Here is a 24246-nt window from a genome sequence, read left to right on the forward strand (position 1 = left end):
ATGTACTAAACCCCAGAGTCAAGACTAACTTAAGTGACAGTGTCAGTATTTTACATATCTATTGCGATGAATGATGTATTGAATCGAAATATTTATGTTAACATTTTTATTAAAATTACGAGTAGTGTAGTGCACTAAATATCGAATGGTGTGTTCGTTCCATTATCAAATATATTCCGTCCTTTTATAGTGTCGTGCGTAGGGCGCAATGTCGTCAAAGGGTTGGTGAAAGTGTTGTTGGTGCAACAGTAAGGCGGACTAGGCGCAGAAGGCGCAGTGGGCGAGGATGGGCGTGGGTCTGCAGCCGCTCGAATTTACCGAGTGCCTTGCGGACAGTCCGCATTTCCGCGAGAACCTTCAGCGTCACGAGAAGGAGCTCGAGCGCACGAGTCAGCAGATAAAGAGGCTCATCAAAGAGGTCAAGGATGTTGTACAAGCTGCCAAACGTAAGGATAGGCTTATGCATTTTAAATACTTAATAAAAAAATAAATACTTAATAAATAATGGTATAATAAAGTAAAAGCAAGTTCTGGATAACATCACTTGAAATACTATTATACCTTAAACCAAAATTACCAAACAAATCCTCTAAAGGTTCTATTAAAAATTACTTTAAAACACATTTACTGTTTTTGTAGTATTTTTAAAGTGCCTATAACTTAATTAGTTTATTATAATAGAACCCATGGTATTATTTTATTACAAATTAGATAGCTAAGGAATATTCAACAATTGTATGACTAAGAAAGAAGAACAAAGTATCAAACTAAATAAACAAAGTTGCAGTTAGATCCTTTACATAGTATGAAATTAATTTAACTATTATTTGTGTTGCATGAAAAGCACATTAGATATGCCATGAATGGCTTCATTTGCACACACACACACACAGGAGAGATTACAACTGCGTCTGTAGTGGTTGTGCGGGTTGAGACTTGTATGGGACTAATATAGGACTATTGCAAAAGTAAAAGTAAACAAGACCTTTACATATGAACTTGCCACTTTGTAGTTCCTGCCCTTGATGGCTCTGATGATTATTCAACCTTGCTGCTTAATTGAAAGTATTGTTCACATAATGTCATTTACTACACAGTATGGCTGTGTGTGTGCAGCTCTGTGAGTGAACTGTGTTATGGTTGTTTATATATGTTGCTTATTTTACGATTCCATCAAAATGTACTATTAATTTACTGTATTTCTCATTTAGAATTAATTATAAATAAAACCCTTCTTTTTCTGATTAGATTATAATAAAAATAAATTTTTTTATTCAACTGCCTCCTTTAGTTAGAGTACTTTACTTGCAAACCTACCTTTATTTGTTCATGGGTTTGACTGATGACCAGAAGAAAATGTGTTTCAAGTTCTTGAAAATTGCTAAAATTTTGATTTCTTTTTATCTGCTTGTAAATAAATATAATGTGTTTATGTAATTTTTATACTGAGTTATGTTATGTTTTGTATATTTAGCTGTGTAATATATTTTTCATTAAGACCTCATTCATTCCCTTATCCTCGCAGTAATTGTATTGAACACACAGTGACATGGTTTCTATTATATTTAGAATTAGGTTAATATTGAATTGATAAGAGTGTGTTAAGAGTCTCTTGAGCTTATAGCTTATACACACTATATTAGTGTGAGTGTGCCATATATATGACGATGTAGGCATCTAGGTGAGTCACTGGTCCTGGTCATCATCGGCCATAACACCCACCAACGCAAACACTAAAATCAATAACAATAATGTCATTAGCATTCCCTTATCAGTCCTCTATACACAATATTAAGGACACATGGACAGTGTAAATTAATACTCATCTGTTTCATGTGATATGTGTGTTAGTTTGTTGGTGCCTCGCTAGCAACTAGTATATAGTCTAGTATATAATGGATTGGGTTTGTTTGCTACAAAGGGCAACCTATGTTTTGGAACATTTTATTGAGAGTATGAAGTAACATAATTAATATGAGTCATAAATTATGATTACAAGTGTTATTATTGGTTTAAATATACCATTCATGTTGATATGGTAACAAGTTGTACGAGTTGATTACATTGATAAAAGTATCCATAAACCATATACTGTGGAAAAGGTTTTAGTGGGAATCAGGATCAAATTCACAGATCACTCTGAACTAATGCAAGCTAAGTGGTCATGCACATGATTAGATGCAAATATTTTAAATTCAAGGAAGCCAACTGTTATAGATATGTATTTAATTATAATTAAAAAAAAAACAATTATTGTTATGCAGGTGTGTGTGTGTGCAAACACATGCAAATCTGATATCATCCATCTTTCATAGACGCCAGGCGAGACTTCAGCCTAACCCACGAAGTCTAAACCTGTCAGCTTCTTAGTGCCACTGAATATTTCTAACAGGACTAACAAAACTAACAACGCAGTAATATGTTTTATAAATTTACGGAATCTAGAAAGAATCTACAAAACGGACTACGGAATCTACAAAAATGATACACCACCAGTACATATGATCAAATAGCTGAGCACACGGTGTTTGAACAGCCTTCGCGGACTTAGCATCCGCCTGATTCAAAAACATACAAACTGCATAAAACTCAATATTAAAATCATCAAAATACAATCAAAATTAGAGTTATAAAAAGTAATTACTGTCGATGCATTACATGGAGTCGAGTACGACGAGTCACGCTGATAAGCGCTGATATAATAGATATGGATCCTAAAGGCGTGACGGTCCAGCGCTTACCTGTTCTTATTTCCCTCAACAGCGACAAACTAATTTATAAAAAATAGATTGACATGGCTCAAATATTATTCCTAACCTTGCGCTGCTTATTGTTAGTGATGTCATTGCAAAATAACATATAGGTACATGGCTTAGAAAGGACATTTATTCATCAAACAAGATAAGTAGATACATAAAATAGATTGATCCACGATACGACTGACCAGCATGGAGTAAATTTGTCAACGGCGCGGTAACGCCGCGGCGGCTTGGAATGAGGCTAGGCACTCGTTCTCTTATCTGATAGCTACATGCTTATCTTTATAATTTCTAATCATGGCCTTGAAACGTGATTAATTTATATATCCTCGCAACGATTCAACACCCGCTACGTTTCGTAACAATCGCAAAGGAAACATTGATTATATTTATAATTCCAAAAAAATAATTCAAAAGTATATTTTATATTTAATTATTGTATTTTGATATACAATGTGACTCATTCTATGTATATACAATACATTAAACACGAGTCGCTTCATCTCTCACGTAATATTACATCGAGAGAGTCTTTGCACTTTAGCAACTAACGTTCGACTAATCACGACTTCTCACTAACTCAAATTACTGAAACATAATATGACGCGAATGATGAGTAATAGTAATGTATTTGTATACATTCATTTAAAATACAAGTGTATCGGTGCCATGAAAAAAATACAATCGGAGAACAATAGAGGAAAAGAGAAACAAAGAGAGAACAGATATTCGTTAAAAAGATGCACGTTACTATACAGTACTTATACTAAAATTAATAATCGCTTCACCTATCGACATAATCACAAGGCTAACTAAACATATTTTAAGAGCTTCTGCACACATAATATCTCATGTAATGAGATTCCAGCTAGTCTTCCTGTCTGCGGACCAGGAGAATTAATCTTTTTCTTAAAACACTTTATATTTTTTTTATTTTAACAATAATAATTATTATAGTTGTCTTTTTTTCGTCTCAGACTACTGGGTACTGTTCCAAATACTAAGTAGTAACGCTATAGTCGTTTTTAACAGAAAACGCCTAGAATTAATCAATTTTACCAACTTTATATGAATTAATAATGAATACTAATAAAAATGGAAAGATAAATCTTTTTGGTTATGGTGACAGATCTGTTAGAGACAAGTATATTAACATGTACGCTTTCGCGGGCTTCTCTCCTAAACCTTACAAACAACATACGATGGTGCGTTTTTCTGTTCGCGGAATGAGATGGTTGGAGGGGGTTTATTAAGCTCTTTAAGATAGTAACGTGTTCAGTGACTCATAATTACTAGAAACATGAGGTTTCATTGTTATTAAACAATTTTTCTTCGAGCTATCGGCATCCAAGCTATATCGGAAGTGAAAAGTGAAATGTGGAAAATATCCTTACCAAACAAGAAAGATCTGTTTCGACCATACGATGAATGAGATGTCATCGGCTTACGGCGAGTCTTGCCCAGGAAAAACCATAGTGTACATGTGGCACAATTTATCACTCGAAGACGACCCGAGGCCGGGCAGAGGTATCAAGGTGACTATGCTAGAACTTATCGAAAAAGTTGGGAAAATTCTACTCGAAGATGTTCGATTAAAAAAGAAACAACTCGCTGTAAAGGTTGGAGTATCCGAAACAATCATTTTTAAAATCCTGCATGATCATCTTGGCACGACTAAGGTCAACGCAAGATGAGTGCCGAAAATGCTCAAGCTGCCGCAAAAACAAAAGCGCATGAGTGTTCACGTACATTTTTGGACCGCTGCAACGAAGTCGAGGATGGCTTCTTGAGTCGAATTGTTACTGGAGACGAATTTGGGTTCATCATTATTAACCTGAGTCGAAACAAGACCCCATGCAGTGGCATAAAAAGGACACAGCACCTCCCAAGAAGTTTAAGGTGTCACAGTCGGCTGGGAAACTCATGGCAACGGTTTTTTGGGACTCTGACGGAATATTATTGATCGATTATAAAGATTAAGGTGTTGCTATAACCGGGGAATACTACGCTACAATATTAGAGTGATTAAAAAAAACCATTACAGGGAAAAGGTGTGTTGCTTCTGCGCGACAACGCGCCCGTCCTCAAGAACCGCGTTGTTTTGGCTGCCCTGCATAAGGCTTCGATATTTTGAATCACCCACCCCACAGACATTTACCAAAAATTAAAAAAAAAAGTATGGAGGATGCAGTTTCGGCGTATTTTGATGATATTTTTTATGAGGTTATAAATAAATTATTTGAAGTATCTGAAAAATGTATCCGTCTTGTAGGTGAATTTACTTAAATTTGTTTTTTTTTATGTCACTCCCTATATACCCCATTCCGCGTAAAACGTATCTTCTTCTGGGTCAGAATTATGTTTAAATAATCCATGCAACAACCGACCCCGTGTAACTGATTATGTGATATCGGAGAGTGTTGAATACGTCTTAGGTTAGTAATGTATGCAAGGCGGATATCACAATAAAACGGACCGTCTACAATGTTAATTCCCCCTTGTATAAACTAATTTATGATGTGTATAGCGCCCTCTTAGAGTTTGTATAAATTTCACATAGAAGCAAAGTGTAGAATTTAATAAAGTGAGGTTGTGAAGATCTTTAGACTTTATGTTAAATGCATCGTACACGCTCTAAAGACTATGGCTGACCATTTACTCAACGGCAGGTCTGGGTGCGGCGCAGCTCGCGTTGGCGGCCAGCATGGAGCAGTTCGAGTTCGCATGCATCGGCGCCTCCATGACGGAAGACGAGCGCGTCATTGGGCGGTCGCTGCAGCACTTCGCACAGCTCATTCGCACTATCGAAGACGAACGCGACCGGATGGTGAGATATTCCTATTTCATAGCTAAGTGTAAAATTGACAATTGTCCGACTACCGTAAGTGCTCGTATATTATTGCTATTTGGAAGTATAGTATAGTAACCGCCGAATTCTCTCTCGAAAACTCGCGTCTTCCTCGTGACATCAGTTAATCCCCGTTTATTTGATTATTATATAATATTGCCGCCCCGAAAGAATAAAAATTTACTGCCATTATCTTATTTTTAAACTTATTTAATTTTTGGAATTAACACTTTTTTTCGTAATTTTTATGCAGTCTAAGTAGTCACAAAATATTAAAATAGTATAAAAAAAAATACGCAAACCAAAAATTATAAAAATAAACTGTTAATATAATATTACTAAAATGTATTCCCGCCTGTTTTAAAAATATTCGACAAGATAATGTGTATGCTATTATAATTATACTAGCGACTCGCCTCGGCTGCGCACGGGTGCACTGCTGGTTCTAAATATACTACAGAATGTTATACAGAATGTTCATAGCTTTTTGGCATTAGACAATACAAACTGCTCTGTCGTGCATTTTAAATCGGTAACATGTTTGAATATATTCATTTAAATTACATGCTGTAAAGGGTCATATTGATCTTTATTAAATGCACAATGTATTTAAGGTACTTAATCGTATAAGGATTAATGTTGTATTGCATAAAGTAGTTTCGAAAATAAGCCATTATTTCTCGGAAAAAGTAAAGGATAAAAAGTGGTTATTGTGGGGATTCCTTAGAGATGCACATATACCATCAAGGACTTTTTTGAAGACCTTTTTAAGGTGTACAATAATGTAGTACATTATTTTGATCTATCTCTTAAGGTTGAGCCAGCATTTGCAATGTAAGCGCAAAAAATGTGTTTATTTACGACATCACTTTATCACCTCTAAATATATCTGTGTATAGATGTAGTGAATAATCCTTTCCTTTCGTATTTTCTCGGAAATGTTCGTTTTTGTCTTACTACTTCACTCGCACTCAGTACCCATCGAGACAACGTAGGGAACGGTCGCATTGCAAGAGGAAGTATCTATATAGAGTAGTTAATACCACAGAAATATTTTGTTGATATTTATGTTAGATTTTGTGATAAACTTCATGGACTCGTGTACTAATGCAGTCCTCCTATATTTTGATATACTTTTTACATTTTACTCTTGTCTGTCATTTTTGTAAATAATAAACATTGATTTTATTCGATCCACATTAACAAATCATATTTATTTATATTAATTTCTCTGCTGGTATTTTTTTTTTATGTTGAGGTGTCTTTTTTGTTATGTCATAGTATTTTTAATTAATTACAAAAATTTATTGTTATAAAAAGATCTGCAAAATCCTACTGTAGTTTTGACTTATAGTTAGACTTTTGGGGTTCCAATCCTTATAGAATCATTAGATCATCTCAACCGGAATTTGGTTTTTATCAGTGCGTTTTATTGAAATAAAACGTCCTCGGTAACTAGTTATATTTTTGTTTACCTAACGAATTCTTTATATTATAGAATCGTGGTGGTTTTAACATCTCATTGTAATATACGTCAAACGGGCAGTTTGATATTTGACATTGATAAATAAAGTATGCGATTTATTTGATACCTACATGTAATTTAATAATACAGTAATTCATAGACACATCGGCACCATTCGGGTGTTATCGTTGTTCCGAGTTTTGCCGATAGGAAAGGATTATTCACTACATCTATATTAAATGTTTAAAGTGTTAGTTGCTATATTTATTTCTAATTTTCGTTATTTTATTATATTTTTTTAATCTTCAAGAATCCCTCAGCAGGTGAAGGTTTCCTCCAAAGAAGCCCAATGTTCTCTAGATTGGGCTATTTGAAACCGATATGCTATCCAGAAAACAACACTTTCTCGTCTTGCTATCTAGTGTAGGATCTCCTCTTGGGTCATAGTTGGCTTTAGTTCTCGTCATGTATATTTTCATATCGTGTTCTCTTCAATCTAGTTGATTGTTAATAGATTCAAAAAAGCTATGAGTAGCTTCGGAGATGTGGGTTTCTCTTTGTTGTCCTTACTGCTTACTTTGGCCCTATATAATTATATGCTATAATAAAACCGTACGAGTAAAATCAAGGCATATTATATCGTGTACAATGAATGTAATATTTTAGCCGCCAGCTTGGACACGGCCTTATCGCTCATTGTTAAAACATCGCACCGCGCGCTCCAAGCTTTTTTTTCTCATATGTTTTGTAAACATGATTTCGATTCCTGTAATCTACTGATACAATTTTCAAAATGTTAAAGACCAATTGTAATAGCGGAAAATGCTCGCTAGCATTTATTTTGATACGGACAAAAAGTGTGCTACAAATATAAACTAGCCGAGCTGGTGTGTCCCGAATCCTTAAACTTATACTGCGACTGCGACTCGTTTACAAAGAAAATATGAAATTTATAACGGCTATCGCAAACATTAAGAATAATAATAAATTTAAGAATCGCGAATTCTCTAGCAATGTTTGAATTTAATATGTCTGATAATAAATAGAGTTTAAACGAGCAAACAAAACCCGTTATTAAGTATTTATGTGATAATATTTTATAAAGACTTACTGCATACGGAACAATGACATAGTGCTGTAGGCACACATATACAACTTTGGTTTGTGACATGACTAGCGTATGCTCTGATCATAGTGAGTTTAAACAATGTAACCAAATCCCTTCGACTTGAAATAAGAATAATATACCTACAATTCTAGATGTAATACTTAGAATCGCAAAGTTTAACTGTAACTAACAGAACGTTTCAATTTTAATTTTTTTTAATAATAGATGAATATGTGATCTTTCCAGCGCGCAGTTTATACAACTTTACCTTAGCACATAAACCGTCATCCCCCATTTTGGCACTTCGGGGGGTGATTTAAAAATAGTAGTCTATGTCCTTTACCGAGACTCAAATTATCTAAATACCAAATTTCACTTGTATTTATGTTATCTTTGTATTTATGATAGACTGAAATAAAAACCTTTATTAGTGTCGCTGTAATTCTAAAATGTTTTGTCTAATACTACATTAACTTTTACACCATCAACTAAATTCTCAGTCGAGTTTTCAGAAAATGTTTAGTTTAGTGTAGCTTCGAGATTAATTGACACATTTGGTATAATTTATTGCTAAGAAATAATTGTAAATATTAAATTCTAATCTTTATATGAGTCGAAGAATTACATGTTAAATTTGGCGGAGCGCGCGGCGACTAGAGGACTAGCAGTACTATGCCTCTCTATGCCCGCATTTGTTTTTAGGGTTCCGTAACCAAAGGGTAAAACGGGACTCTATAACCGTCCGTCCGTCTGTCTGTAGGACACACTTGAAATTTTTACAGACAATGTATTTCTGTTGCCACTATAATAACAAATATTAAAAACAGAATAGTATATAATAAATATATATAGTATATCTGCGGATCAACTGCTCGCCATACCCTCTTACTGAGATTTGTAACGCAGATTCAGAGACCGCAGTCGACCGCGGCAATGCTTTGCTAGTTTGCCTACCTACCTGTCCTCGAAGCGCGACTTGTGTGCCCAGAATGGATTACATATCATAGCATGACGATTATTGTGAATGCTCGGTTTTGTTTTATCGTCCTTCATTAATTGTCCTCGATAAGGAAAACAATATCCGCCTTACGTCATTAATCGCTATCAAATGTAAGCACTTATCAGATTACTATTACCTGAGAAATTAATGATTAATAAAAATAAGCTTCTAATCCGTAACAAAGTCGCCATATTCTTAGCTCGATTCATGAATGTCGGTTCTATTTGTAAAATGCTAATTAAAACAAAGCCGGCTCCCGCGGAGCAGGTGTCCACTGTGAGGCTGTTGCAGGCAGTGAAAGCCGCCAGCGACCGCCGTCGACCGCGCAATTATACTTAATCCCGGTTATGTTAATCCCTGGCCCTCGTTAGCTCGCTAGCGAACGTTGCAATAGTTGACCATACATTATGAAACTTGATGAAATACCATAACCATGTTCCAACGTTCGCTCGCTCGCTGGCGGGCGCGGGTCGCGGGGCGGGGGCGGACGTCTGCCTAACCTTACGTTTCACGCGAATCGAGCTGGAGATTTATTTAACAGCAAACCAGCGTCAAGGTTAAAAACTATTTATTATTTTTCAATCTACTGAAATAACTTGGGCACGATGTATAAAACAGTTATGCTATAAAGTATTTTTATTATAAAACTTACACTTTCGTTACAATATACGCAAGTCATGACTGCTTCGATTGTCTAATAAGTGGAACATTAATATGGAGACACTCGAGACGCGGGGCCGCTGGCAGGTACCGCTAGCGCGTGTGACGCAGGCTGGGTCATAGTGAACAGTACTGGGAGCGCGGCCTTCACTGCACTTTTACTATCGCTACCCGACACGGGTCGCGCGTCGTGTCGCGCATGACAAGTAGGCGATGAGCGACGTAGGACAATAGACTCGCCAGCGCCTGCTCCTCGCGAGTCGCGACCTAGCGCACTAAATTGTACCAGCGTTTAAACTGCTTGTGCACGTTTTGGTATCGCCATGTGCCATAAAAATACGTCAAAAACGTGTATTGCGTGTATTTATTATTACAGATGTGTTTAGAGCAATGATTATTGATAATCCGTTTTTTGAGCATTGAGTGTAGGAATTCGATTATGATGAATTTGAAGAAAATTTGAATTTAAAACAGCCCTTGTACAGAATCTTTCAATTATTACCATTACAACTGGCTATTTATTATTAATGAACAGTAACTTTCCTGATGTGACGGAATTCACGATGTATGCATCAATAAAACAGTATAGATTCATAAAATCGCTATCCGTCATTGAAATCTTAACTCAGTAATTTCGTTTGACATTAAAGTATTAAAAAGAACGCATATTAAAAAATAGCAGCTAATTGTTTGCTCGCCGTCTAGACTAGACTAGATTCACCCATAGAGATCTTTGTTTAAAATGAATCTCGAAATCTCTTAAACGTAGCCGTGCAGTCACCGCTATTAATTTTAATGGAAACGATTCATAATATGTTAATATAAAATCGGAAACTTAAATACCGACTCATCAATTAATTGGCTTATAGGGTTGGCGTACGGCCGGCGTCAACTGGTAGCTTGTAAAATAGAGTAATGATGTAAATAATCACATGTTCTAAACTCGGACACAAACTATTGTGTCACGAGTGACGACCTTCTCAAATATATTTGGTTGCATACCAATTCCACAATATCTAAACACGTTTATTTATGCGTTATGTATGGGATCAGCTGTGACGTGTTAATAAGCGTTACTTGTAATTAGCATTCATGGAGCTTCGTCGCGGCCGTGCTGTGTCGTCACACTGACACGCACGATTGTGATGCGCGACTTGTGCGTATCGCACTCATTACTATTAGCCCCGAGTTGCGTGGCGTCTATTGCTGACATATTTATTCACAAATACTACTTTATAGTAAAATGGTCAGAATTAAAAGTTCGCTTACGCACTGCTTCCACGTTCTGTCCGCGATCAGCATACTTTTACTGTGTAATAATATGTTCTGCGCTCATTTAATTGAAGAAGTTTTAACATCATCTGACGCAGTCGTATGTGCTAACTCGAGCTGTTTGGTTTGACGCCCCAGTGAGATAATAAACGGAGCTCGGTTTATTGGTCGCCGCGGCGAGCAAACAGTAATTATCACATAACTAACTAGCACATACATCGAGAATGCATTATTTCTTCGATTGTGTCTACAATAGTAACTTGGTTGTATATTTCTAAAAGAGTAAATATTTATTTCACGATTAATGTACCAGTCCGAACCGCTCATGATAAATTAATTTTTGAAAAGTTTTCTACAAATAACTGAAAAGTACTCTTGGAGCAGGATCTCACGATACTATCTAGCTCTATACCAAATTTCACTTGGATTCGGGACACTGCTCAAGCACGATTGAGTGAATCTCGGCAGATATTAGGCAACCGTGCAGGTCACATTATAGTGCACAAGTTTGTGCGCACTATTCCTCACTTCACTCTCATAACCCGACGGGTCATCTAATTCGATACCATCTGAACTTCAGGCGCATGATCGACGGTTTTGCCTGGTTTCCGAGATATGGAAATGTTATTAGGAAGTGTACACACCTCCAATTCATTATTACGCAAATTAATATAATTAAAACTTTTTCAATAAATAACGTTAAAATTCATATGTAATAAGACCCTTGTATCGTTCCAGCTGGGCCGAGCGCACGAGCAGATCATCCAGCCACTGGAACGCTTTCGAAAAGATCACATAGGTGCTGTTAAGGTAACGTAACAAATGTTAGAACCTTAATGCTTAACTCATCATATTATATTAAATAAATATCATATTTTCAGGAAGGTAAAAAGAAATTCGACAAGAAGACTGCCAAATTTTGCCAGAGCCAGGAACGGACGCTCTCTCTCTCGACGAAGAAACCGGAAAATGTCTTCCAAGAGGTAATTCTACTCGCAAGAGATATCGAGCTCGCCACGAGTTCAATTCAGTAACGCGTACCGAACGTCGCAGGCGGACGCGGCCATGGACATGGCGGAGCGTGATTTCTGCCAGGCGTCGCTCGAGTACGTGTTCCAGCTGCAGGCGGTGCAAGAGCGCAAGAAGTTCGAGCTGGTTGAGACGCTGCTGGGCTTCGTGTTCGGCTGGTGGACCTTCCACCACACGGCGCACGACGTGCACGCCGACGCAGAGCCGCTCGTGCGCGACCTGCAGCTGCGCATCCAGCGGGTACTAGCCTCCACCGGTGCCGGTAGTCGCCCAGCCGGACTGCGATAATAACGTTTGCATTATACGTTGGCAGGTAGAGCCGTAACGGCGTACCGACGTAAAGAGTACCGACGTCCACCTCCGCCGAGAGTAGGTCCATCCCACCCCTGTCTATGCACTCGTGTTGGCGTAACGCAATAATGACTAATTCATTCCGCTTTCATTTTCTTTTCAAATAACCATTTTTGTGTTTATTCATAATTACGTTTCTGTTGATTTTGCAAAAATGCGTTATCTAACCGTTATTTAGCATCCGTCGAATAACTACAATAGGATAGAATCGGGCCGACGACGTCGTGTGTGCGCATGCGCGTGCGCGTGCTTGTGTGCGAGCGTGAGCGTGTGTGAGTGCGCGTCTATGAGCTTCGTCGTATTCAAACTGTAACCACTTTGCAGACGAGAAGTAACTTCGAAGAAACGAGCAAGCAAACGGAATCACTCATGAAGAAGATGATGGAAGTACGACAGATGGTGAGCATTGGCCATAGCAGAGAGAAACACGATGTCATCGTCCGGGTGACGTATGTTTAGCTGAAATGTCTCGTTGCAGAACAAAGAGGACGAGAGGATGGAGGACGGCGCGGGCGGCGTGTCTGGATACCTATTCCTGATGGAGAAAAGTCAGTATTCGTTTTAAGAAAACGATAACGAATATATTTAACACGAATGGCGACTCGCTCTCGCGGCAGTCACGTCTGTGTCGTTCGGAGAGGAGGAGAGAGTAACGGAGAGGTATCGTCCGCAGAGGCGTTCGGCACGACGTGGAGCAAGCAGTACTGCACGTACGAGAAGGGCTCGCGCACGCTGTCGCTGATGCCGTACAACCAGATCAATGTAAAGACGGTGAGGTGGGGGGCGGCGGGCGCGGGGGGGCGCGCGGCGCCGGGCGGCCCCCCGCTGACGCGCGCGTGTGTGCAGGCGGGCGGCGCCGAGCGCGTGGCGCTGGCGGGCGCGCGCGGCGTGGCGGACGCGGAGCGCCGCTTCTGCCTCGAGGCGCTGCCGGCCGAGCGCGAGCGCGCGCCGCTCACGCTGCAGGCGGCCGGCCCGCGCCAGCGCGCCGCCTGGCTCGCCGCGCTCGACGCGCAGCCCGCGCACGTCTCGGTGAGCGCCCGCATTGTACTACACTGCCTCCTCTTTCTTTCTACTGAAACGAATACAAACGATCTAATTGCTTAATCGAATATAAAGGCTAAAGTAACTCTTTAATGGATCGTATGGACGCATGGACATAGTATAGTATGGTATTATAGAGATACATCGAATAAAGTGGAGCGCCCGCTTCTGAGACATTATATAATGCGACCCCACGTCGCTACGGCTCTGTTTACGATGAGTACCTAATAACGTGACCGTGTGTACAGAGCGCCCCGGCCTTGGGGGGCGCGGGTGTGGGTGGGGAGGGGGAGGCGTGGGCGCTGGACGACGCCGGGTTCGCGTTCGTGCGTCGCGTGATCGGCGTGCTGGAGGCGCGCGGGCTCGAGGAGCAGGGCCTCTACAGGTACGACTCGCCGTCGAGGCGAGAGACGGAATCGTGTCTGTCGCGTGCTGGGCGATAGATTCGAATAGAATAACCGCAAAGCGAGGTGGTCGATGCGAGTACTCTTGGGCGCAGGGTGGCGGGCGTGGCCTCCAAGGTGTCGCGGCTGGTGGCGCTGGCGCGCGAGCGACGCCTGCCGCCCGCGCTGGCCGACCCGCTGGAGTGGGAGAGCAAGACGCTCACGTCGGCGCTCAAGGCCTACCTGCGCGCGCTGCCCGAGCCGCTGCTCACGCGCAAGCTGCACCGCGCCTTCCTCGCCGCCGCCAGTGAGTACCGCCCCCGCTCCCCGCGGCCCGGCCGAGCCCGCTCCGACCCGCTCTGACCCGCTCCCCTGCGCAGAGTGCGAGCGGCGCAGCGAGCGCGTGTCGGCGCTGCACGCGCTGGTGCACGCGCTGCCGCAGCCCAACTACGAGATGCTGCGGCTGGTCCTCGCGCACCTCACCAAGTGAGTCCCGCCCCCCCACACGCGGGTGTGGCGGGGGCTCCGAATTGACCGCGGTCCCCCGCAGGGTGGTGGCGAGGAGCGACCGCAACCTGATGACGGCGTCGAACCTCGCGGTTTGCTTCGGGCCGACGCTGCTGCGGGCGGAGCGCGAAACGGTGGCGTCGATCCTCGAGCTCAAGTTCTACAACGTGCTGGTGGAGTCGCTGCTGGACAACTTCGGGCCGGTGTTCGCGCTGGAGCCGCCGCCCGCCCCCGCGCCGCCGCCCGCCGCCGCGCCCGCGCCCGCCCCCGCCGCCGCGCCCGCTCCGCCCCTCGCGCTCAACGGCATTATCGGGTGAGTAGTGCTCGCTTACGTATCACGCCGACGTTAGCGGTGATGCTGCTTAACTTTTACAGTAATTGATAATTTAAATATGCTGACGTCATAAGCAAAGGTGTCAGTCGCCAGGCGGGTGTGTAAGCAAGATAATTGATATGTTTATTTATTTCTTTTGTCGGACATAAATAAGTAAAATCTGTTAAAGATTGAAAACCTGCCGAATAACAACTATAAAATTTATCGCAAGTTTGGCCGGTAGATCGCACTTCTAACTCTCTCGCCAGAATTAATTTCCAACAGTCAATTTCTCGCAAAGATGTAGAGTATTTTGAGTTGTCCCACTCTGCAAATTTGCACCAATAGTACTTATTCCGTACGACTGCCTCCATTTCTGACTTGAGAACACAATAGACAAACTTTGCACTCAAAATAATACATAAGACGAAACAGTCCAGGGAGAGAGAAAAAGAAATCTATAATGGGACAAGCACATAGCGTCTGCAACTGTGCGAAGTAGAAAATGTTTTTTATGCATTTAAAAATATACGAGCAGTAGCTAGTTAATGCAAACTTATATAGCCGTTTATAATGTTCTTTGATCTATTGTGACACAGCCTGGGGAGCTGGTAATAGACACACCTTTTAAACTAGAACTAGCATGACGTGTTATGCTTATAGTTGTTATGCCTTCCTATTCGATTTCAAACATCCGAATTTTTGAACAAAGCTAAAATCCTGAGCGTAGGCACCTTTAAATTTATAATTGTTTTCCTGAATAACGTAATAATACGCATATATGTACCCCTCCTCTTTCACTATTACCAAATAATAAAAATGACGACACCAATACCTAGAACTCGTAACTCGTAGCGCACTTCCCCAGCGACAGTGCTCACGCACCGCGACTATAAACATGTTGAAAAAATAATATACAAATCAGTGTATTATTTTTGATGGTGCGACTCCGGGTCATACGGCTCTCTTTGCTCCGCTGGCGTTGCAGAAGCCTATCCCTAGGCGTTAGTAGTTGTTATCCATGAACAAGACCGCATTTCTAGTTCTTAGGGCTGGGTCCCCTGGCTCACCGATTCCCAATAGATTAAGTTCTTAAGAGTGGTGTGCGTGGGATTTAATTGCCTGATTGCTTCCTTGAAGGAAATTCTCAATTATCAAAGATAAACTAAAAGGCCACCGGTTTTCCAATGATGATCATTTAATTCGAGCATGGGATTTGGCGTGTGAGGAAATCTCTGAAGAAACGTGGAAGAAGACTTTTGACGACTGGTTTCGTCGTATGGAAAAGAGTATTGCAGCCGATGTAAATTATTTTGAAAAAAAATACTTTGGTAATGGTATGGACTTGTACTTGGGCGGGTAAAAATTTCAAAACCAAAGCAAAAAGAAAATTACCCACAAACACACACACGCACAGACATGCATACATAATGGTATAAAAAAATGTTCACGGTGTTCATACAAGGGCTTAATCTCTAACAGGTCAGTAACCAAAACCTAGCAAGCGACTAGTGAGGTAACAAAACGCACACATATTTAGTTTATATTTACTTATTTCGAAATCAAACGTCGTCGCGGAGTGATGTCGGGAAAATTATTATTTTTTTTAACAGATAGAGTGATTCAAGAGAAAGGTTAATATGTATAATGTGCATATGCGTAATATAGTAGAAAAACATGGATCATTTTAAAGGTTTAAGATGATGTCATAAATACCACATGTTTTTGCGCTTACATTGCAAACGCTGGCTGAACCCTACGAGATGGATCAAAATAATATACTACAGTATTGTACGCCTTAAATAAGTCTACAAAAGAGTCCTTAAAGTCCTTGATGGCTTGATGTCTCTTAGGGATAACCCACAATAACCATTTTTTATCCTTTGCTTTTACAAGAAATAATGGCTTATAGCAATACCTCATTAATTAAGTACCTTAAATACGTTGTGCATGTAATATAGTCCCATATGGCCCTGAACTGGCTTAAAAAGCTGTGAACGTTGAATATAAAGACATTCTGTAGTATATTTAGTATCAGCATTGCACCCGTGCGACGCCGGGGCGGGTAACTAGTATCATATTAACCTTTACATACATATAATAATAATAGTTTTTCCATTCAGTCCATTAACAACTACGACCGAACCGATCATTAATCGAATTCCTAGAAGTCTTAAGATATGAGAAATATATATCGTCTATTATTTCGTTCTATAGTATTTTAATTTAAAATTCTAATCGACAAAACCGAACCCCTAAAGGAGTGTCCGTCGTGCTGCGACGGCTAAACGAAGCAGATGAAATTTGGTATCTAAATTAAATGTTGTTAACTCACCATTTTTATACTCGTTACACACTGCGATGTTTTAGTGGATACATACAAATTAAGTTATTATAAAAATACAAAAATCGAGCATTAAATTCCCTACCTTAGTGAATGTAGTAATGCGCCTGTAATTAAAAAAAAAAGAAATTAGAGGCCTTCCCTTCCCAAGTGACACCAGTGTTGAGGTTTGAGAAAACCTCAACACTGAATACTCGAAATTCCAATCAAACCCTCTTGACGCGACTCTGAGTCCGATTTGCTCGTGACCGCTTTTATATTAAGTATATAAAACTAGCAATACATTTATTTCGCAACTTTACATTCAAGAGTACAAAGTTTCATTAAGATTATTTTTTTTCATAATATCGGTATATTATGAAAAAAAATAATCATAATGAATCTTAATGGTATATTATATAAATAATTTATAAAATATTACAATACAAGTGAAATTTATGCGAGAACTCTGAAGGTAAGTGTTAACAGCAGTCTCTTGGGCGGGAAGCCAAACAAAGGGTCCAACAGGAACGATCAGCAGTCGCCGCAGCGAAAGTGGAACGAGAAGGAATTGACATTAAATAACACTAGCTCGCCATGTTAAATGACTTGTTGGAAAATTCACGCACGCACGTCTCCTGCTGCAAGCGTGACAGAGTGCCTACGGCCGAAAGCTTTTCCCGTCAGTTAAGTGTGAAACATAAAAACACTAACACACATGCGCCAAATACTAATTGAGCAGTTCACTGCTGCTGTGTAGGGTATTGCGCTCCCTATTTTGAATGGCTCAAATTAATTAATGATTTTACCATTTTAATTATTAATTAATTTTGATATTTACCAATTGATTATAATTTTGCTTTTCTCTCATTCATATTTATGAGCTTAATTAGTGATAATCGAATTGATAACATACGATTATCATTCGTTAAGATACGATTTTTAAACTAATTAATGTCGTTCTCTAAAATTGTGAAGTTAATCGAGTAATATGTATCATATCGGAACGGTGAACGGGCAAGAGCTGATTGCAAAGGCAGGCGGAACGGGGAGGCGCGGGAGCCCAGTTGTCGGACTTACGTATTCTACGTACGGACACAGGACATAACATTACGTGTTGAATGTGTATACATCATTCCCTATCACCCCACGGCATCGGCATGCGTTTAATGATCAGTTATTGTGTTTTCAGAACGATATCGTTTTGCTACAGAACATTTGAACAAAAAAGCATTGACTACACTTTTAAAGTAAACAGCTATTTATTTTAATGGTAATGCTTCTTAAATAAGAGTCATCCTCGATTCGTGGCGTTGACCGTGGTCTGAGTGACTGTGGTCGCCAGTCTTCAGGCGCGCAGTGCTTATTAACATTTTAAACTGAATCATCTGATCTGAGCTACCTATTATCCAAGAAAGAACCAGCCCAATGCAAGGGAGGTGGGAATATCTTAAAAATAATAATCATGAAACAAGTTCTCAAAATTCTGAATATTTTAATTTTACTTATTCAAAATCTTTTAATCGCAAACGAAAATAAAACAAACCAGCTGAACTTGTTGATAAGAAAGCAAATCATAATTATAACTCACCTCATCCGCCGCGTGAGTTAATATTGTTAAACGTCTTGCATAGATTGCGGCTACGGGTCGCTAGAGCCTCGGCACTCGGCCGCGGCAGGTGCGTCGTCGGCGCGTCGGCGGCGGACGCTCCGGCTTTTACACGTGCATATTTTAGAATTGAATATTCATTTAATATTGGGTTAATCGATCAGACCCGCGTGTGTAAATAGCAGTAGCTAAGTCAATATTTGTCGAACGAACGGAGAACGATACTGCGGACGGATAGGGCTTTGTGCCACCCGGTCATCAGATATTTTACGGACAAACAGCAATACTTATGATTTTGTATTTCGGTTTGTAGGATGAGTTAGCCAGTGTAACGGGGGACATAACATCTTAGTTCCCAAGGTTGTGACGTAGCGCCAGAGTCGATGGGCGTTGGTGACCACTACGTGGCCATTATATGGTCTAATGGTCTATGGTCGTCCGCGTAAAAATTACAACACAGTAAAGTATTGCGGATCCGAGTTCTTATGTCACCGAATCGGTGGCAATATTTTTTTTGCCTGTTGGTTTGATCGTTGTAGGCTGCCTGATACTATTATTTTTATTCTTAAGAAATTATTTCGTTTTAACGTATTGGTAATATAACTTACTAGGTTATCAAGTCGCAATATAACGCAAAAAATATTTCGTCTACAGTAGAACTTCGGGATAACTCGCTACGTTGGATAAAGAAAGAATAAATACTTATGTGATCATAGAGTTTTTATGTTCAGTGTGTCAAATTCGTATTGTTCAGTAGGTAAATAAAAAGTTCAACTAATTCTGTTCAAGTTTTTCAATAGAGTAAACAATTACATTGAAAACCGACGTTTTTTTATCAAAACTTATGTTTCGTGAAAATTATACTAGAACGTATAAATATCGAAAATTTAATTTGCACGAAGTTTAAGTGTAAGGACAAAAGCAAAGCAGCAGTCGCACGTGTGTCGGAGTCGGGATACAATACAAATAACACGGAGCCACGTGTCTCATCCGCTACCTCCGCTTCTCACTCGATCCTTATCCGTACAGCTTTGTGTTTTTGTACCAATTACGACTGCCAGGGGTTCTTTAGGATTCGTGTGCGTTTCGCCAGTCGACGTCGTGTCACCGATCAAAGTTATGTAATATTTGTGCAACACTTAAATAATAGCCATTTCTATGGAAAATAATAGTTAAATTCAATAAATAATTGACGCTCCACCGGGGGATCATTAAGAGATCTAATCTTGGGAGTTCTACGGTTACACGGATATTATTCTTATTACAAGTGAAAATTACAAACCCTCCAAGTTATGAGGCATATTGTCATATAAGTGGAGTAGTCGTGCCGGCTTCACGCACATGCAGCGCTCGGCGCACGCAATCAGGTGTTCATAATGACAGACACATCTGCCTCGGCCGTCCCCGACCCTCCCCCGCCAGCCGCCTGCCCCCGCGACCTTCCACTTTGACGACTTTTTGTTTTGTGTATGTAGAGCGATGTTGCTTTTTATGTGTCATCAAATTTCGGCGCGACTTTCCTTACCTTTAAAGATAAAAGTATATACTTATATGTACGTATATTCACATTTTCATGTTTCAATTAAAGTTTAAATACCTACTAATTGAAACAATACAGAGATAACAATGGAGCCTCTCGCACCCACTATGTTGTTTTATTTTGTGGTTAATGTTTACAATGTAAGTAGATATACAAATTTAACTAAGTATAAATAAATTTGCTTCCAATTTGTCACGACCCGTTTTACAACATAGCAAAAATGTTGTACAATAAGGCATCGGATTAATTCACTTAAATATCATTCCGGTTGACCTCAAAGGCGAGTGGTAACGGGTACCGGGCAGGTAATTTATGAGCGAACCGGAGATAACGGCCGCGGCAGAGGCTGTGCGGGCGGCAGCTGCTCTGCGCGCGAAAAAAACCTGAAAGGGACAGCCTCGAGCGCTAAGATTAGCTTATTATTACTACGGGAGTAACATTGCACATTTGTGTACGTGCAATGATCGTGGTCTTTTTTTCGACAGAACAATTTTAACAATGCACTAAATTATGTCTAAAGCAGGCGGCGGTTGCGTTTTTTTTGTTTCGCGAAAAATATGAGCATAAAACAAATACAAATCTGAAGAGTATTGTACTGCCGAGCGATCGCGCCCGAGCTCAGTCGGTGCGGTGAAGGCAGGGAGCCAGGTGGCGCTCACCTTGCGTTTTGCACGAAATCTTTTACCCTTAATTTGAACACCGCGATAGATTTCCTTCCGTCGCTTGTTAATAATAATATAAGAGTCGATTTGAACTCTCGGCTCTAAGGCCTCTATGTAATACACAGAGGAGGGTGGAATCACCTTGGAACGTATCTCGCAGCGGAGCCGACTAGTGCAGAAGACGGCGCACTAGGCCGGCGCGGCAGCTGCGCGCTCGGAATGTGCACCTGTCGCGCATCTCGCCGCGCGCAGATGTTCGACCGAACCTCTTGTCTCACAGGGTCTTCTCCTGTGAGCGTTCACCTTCGGCGTACAATTTTATATTCATTCTCATTATATCGTCAATGTTCGTTCGAACGTTCGAGTTCAATTGCGTTTTTTTATATCTACGAACATTAATTCACTGCGGCAGAGAACATTCATCATTATTCGCATCTAATTTAAATTAATCAATAAGAGTGCTAACTCTCGTGCGTAGAGGAGTAAGTCCTGTTTCGAATATAAGTATAATTATATAATATTTCTATATATATATAAAAAATTAATATATAATCATCTATCGCATTTATAGTATTTTTTCGAACCAATGAAACTACGACAAGCTCAGTAGGACTATTGAACTCAGGTATCTTGATCTGTAAGAAAATGAATGCAGCTTTTGTGTTGCATATCTTGGAATAAAAAAAGGGAACAGATTAAAAGCCTGCGCAGGCGCAACACCTGGCAGGTGGGCACGTGCGTCGTGCTCATATATACCCCGTCGCCGAACCGCCCGGCTCAGTCGGTGTCACATCGTCGAAACGTTCAGACGGCAAGGTATCGCGGCGCGCCCCCGTTCGGTGTTTTTGTGATTAAAGTGGATCCCAGTGAATTTACACAAGATGATTATCTGCCTCTCTGGATTTGTGATCGCTGGGTTGGTACTCGTCGGCATAATTGACGTTTCTAACGGGTTATCATATATATATATATATATACTAAGCGAATTATTTCTTAATATACAAAAATCGTTAAATTCTAATGTTGTTGGATTTGAAACTCATTTTTAATAATTAACTTTAGTACCACTAATTAGTCACTTTGGTCGGGTTGAGTTTCGCTGCGTAATGTTTCCGGCAATAACAAAAATATATTTATTTGTTTGCAGCACCTCTCCGCCGACGATACCGATCTCCTCCAGAAATGACATCGTAAGTTTTTAAGTTTTTATTTTACAGTTTATTTGTTTACCAAATCATCCCCACAGTGCGAGTGTAACAATTGCTTACATTTATTTATTAATGTCGAATTTAGTAAAGTATTCTTTCATACATAATTGACAGCAATAAGATGTGTGAATGTTCTGGATGTGAATACTGACGAAGCGCGTGTTCCGCAGAGCGTGTCGCTGGCGGGCGGCAGCTACTCGCCGCACCACCACCAGTTGCTGCAGCACTTCGCGGCGCCCGGCGCCAGTCAGTATCCCTCGCACTCACTCACACACTCATGCGGCTCTTGCACTAACGAGTAGTTCAAAGCTATTGTATTTCTTGGATTTGGTTATGGAAGCGCGCGACTCGCCTTAGAATGAATTAATTTACTTATCCTGTGTAGGCAGTACTGCCGTCTCGAGTGATGAGATGGCAAATATCCCGAACAGCATTTTTTTGTTTTGAAGACTGATTGCTGTTTGCAGTAATCATAAGATACATAACATAAGCAGCCCGTAAATGTCCCACTGCTGGGATAAAGGCCTCCTCTCCCTTTGAGGAGAAGGTTTGGAGCATATTCCACCACGCTGCTCCAATGCGGGTTGGCGGAATACACATGTGGCTGAATTTCGTTGAAATTAGACACATGCAGGTTTCCTCACGATGTTTTCCTTCACCGCCGAGCACAAGATGAATTATAAACACAAATTAAGCACATGAAATTTCAGTGGTGCCTGCCTGGGTTTGAACCCGAAATCATCGGTTAAGATGCACGCGTTCTAACCACTGGGCCATCTCGGCTCATAAGATATTATAGATATAAAATCCAAAATAAAACATCGAGCAATGTCAATCTCTATCGGCGTCCAACTGGACCTGCTTTCTTTTATTACCTAAGCATTTTGGATTAAAAAATAATTTGTTGTAAACCAAATTGTAGTAGTGATGATGTATCGCTTAACTCTCGATTATGGCGACCCAAATTAAACCATATTGTTTACTAATAAAGATAACAATTGCCTCGGAATGTGCAAGCAGTTCCTTCACAATAATCCTGTTGAATATTTTACTCCATAAATATTTATTCACTTTTTAATATATACTATATATATTTTAATAGGATCAGATCGGTTCAATCGGATCAAGTGGAAAAATTTGAATTGAATACATTTCGACAAAATATATTCTTGTAAGACAGTAGCAATTTTTACGAGGAAAACTCATCGATGACTTCGATTCGTGACGATTTCTCATCCCGACCATGCCATCTCTCTCCAGGAGCGGGGCGCTGCAGCAGCAGCTCCGAGTCCGTGTCCAGCCACAGCGCGTCCCCCCCGCCGCGCGCGCCGCTCGCCTTCCCCCCGCGCACCACGTGAGTGTCCGAGCGTGCGAGTGTGTGTGTGTGTGTGCGTGCGCGTGTGCGCGTGTGCGCGTGTGGTGCTGCGGCGACACTAACGACCGTCGCGCCGTGTCCGCAGGCGGGTGCGCACGCTGTACGCGTGTCTGGGCGAGAGCGAGGGCGAGCTGTCGTTCGAGCCGAACCAGATCATCACCAACGTGTCTCCGTCGGCCGAGCCGGGCTGGCTGCGCGGCACGCTCAACGGCAAGAGCGGGCTCGTGCCGCAGAACTACGTGGAGCCGCTGCCCTAGGCCCCCGGGGCCCCGGGCCCCCTCGCCGCACACCAAATATCATATCGTTGTAGTTTTACGTTGTTGATTCTTTTGTAACTATTTGTATATTTTGTACATTGTAAATACAGAGTTGTTGCTATTTTAACTATTTATACTATATATTATACTTACGTTGTGAATTTTGTACCAAATATACTTTAGTGTATGTGGATTTGTATCATAGAATATTATAATATAAATATAACTAATGAAAACGCCTTTTCGTTAATTCACTTTATTTCGCCTTTACAGATCACAGTATATCATAGTAGTATTCCTTCCTTTAAACACTGTACACTTTAAATAACGTTTCTTAGAAAGCGATCGGGACTAGCGTACGACACGATATCGACACGACTAACATAACAATCGTTGACGCGTAACATTGACTCGGAAGCTTGTGAAAATTATAACAGAACAAAATTACAATAATTACCAACCTAATAAATATATATCTATCCTTATTCAATATAAAACAGGTCCAGAACAGAATACATTACATTACATTACATTAC

At 40.5% G+C, this 24246-nt stretch overlaps 1 protein-coding gene across 1 annotated transcript; it reads left to right on the plus strand.

Moving 5' to 3' along the window:
• The first annotated feature begins 36 nt into the window (after positions 1–36).
• On the plus strand, positions 37–24174 carry LOC125072482 (rho GTPase-activating protein Graf-like). The gene is made up of 17 exons (XM_047683137.1): positions 37–446; positions 5429–5586; positions 11851–11922; positions 11994–12095; positions 12166–12381; positions 12817–12891; positions 12971–13040; positions 13166–13263; positions 13339–13527; positions 13821–13918; positions 14033–14223; positions 14297–14402; positions 14467–14736; positions 22018–22060; positions 22249–22324; positions 23339–23432; positions 23539–24174. Exons 1-17 carry the CDS (start codon positions 287–289, stop codon positions 23708–23710), a joined length of 2190 nt encoding a protein of 729 aa, XP_047539093.1. The 5' UTR covers positions 37–286; the 3' UTR covers positions 23711–24174.
• The last annotated feature ends 72 nt before the right edge of the window (positions 24175–24246 follow it).

The sequence above is a fragment of the Vanessa atalanta genome, chromosome 21 (assembly GCF_905147765.1).
Source record: "Vanessa atalanta chromosome 21, ilVanAtal1.2, whole genome shotgun sequence".
Lineage (NCBI taxonomy): Eukaryota > Metazoa > Arthropoda > Insecta > Lepidoptera > Nymphalidae > Vanessa > Vanessa atalanta.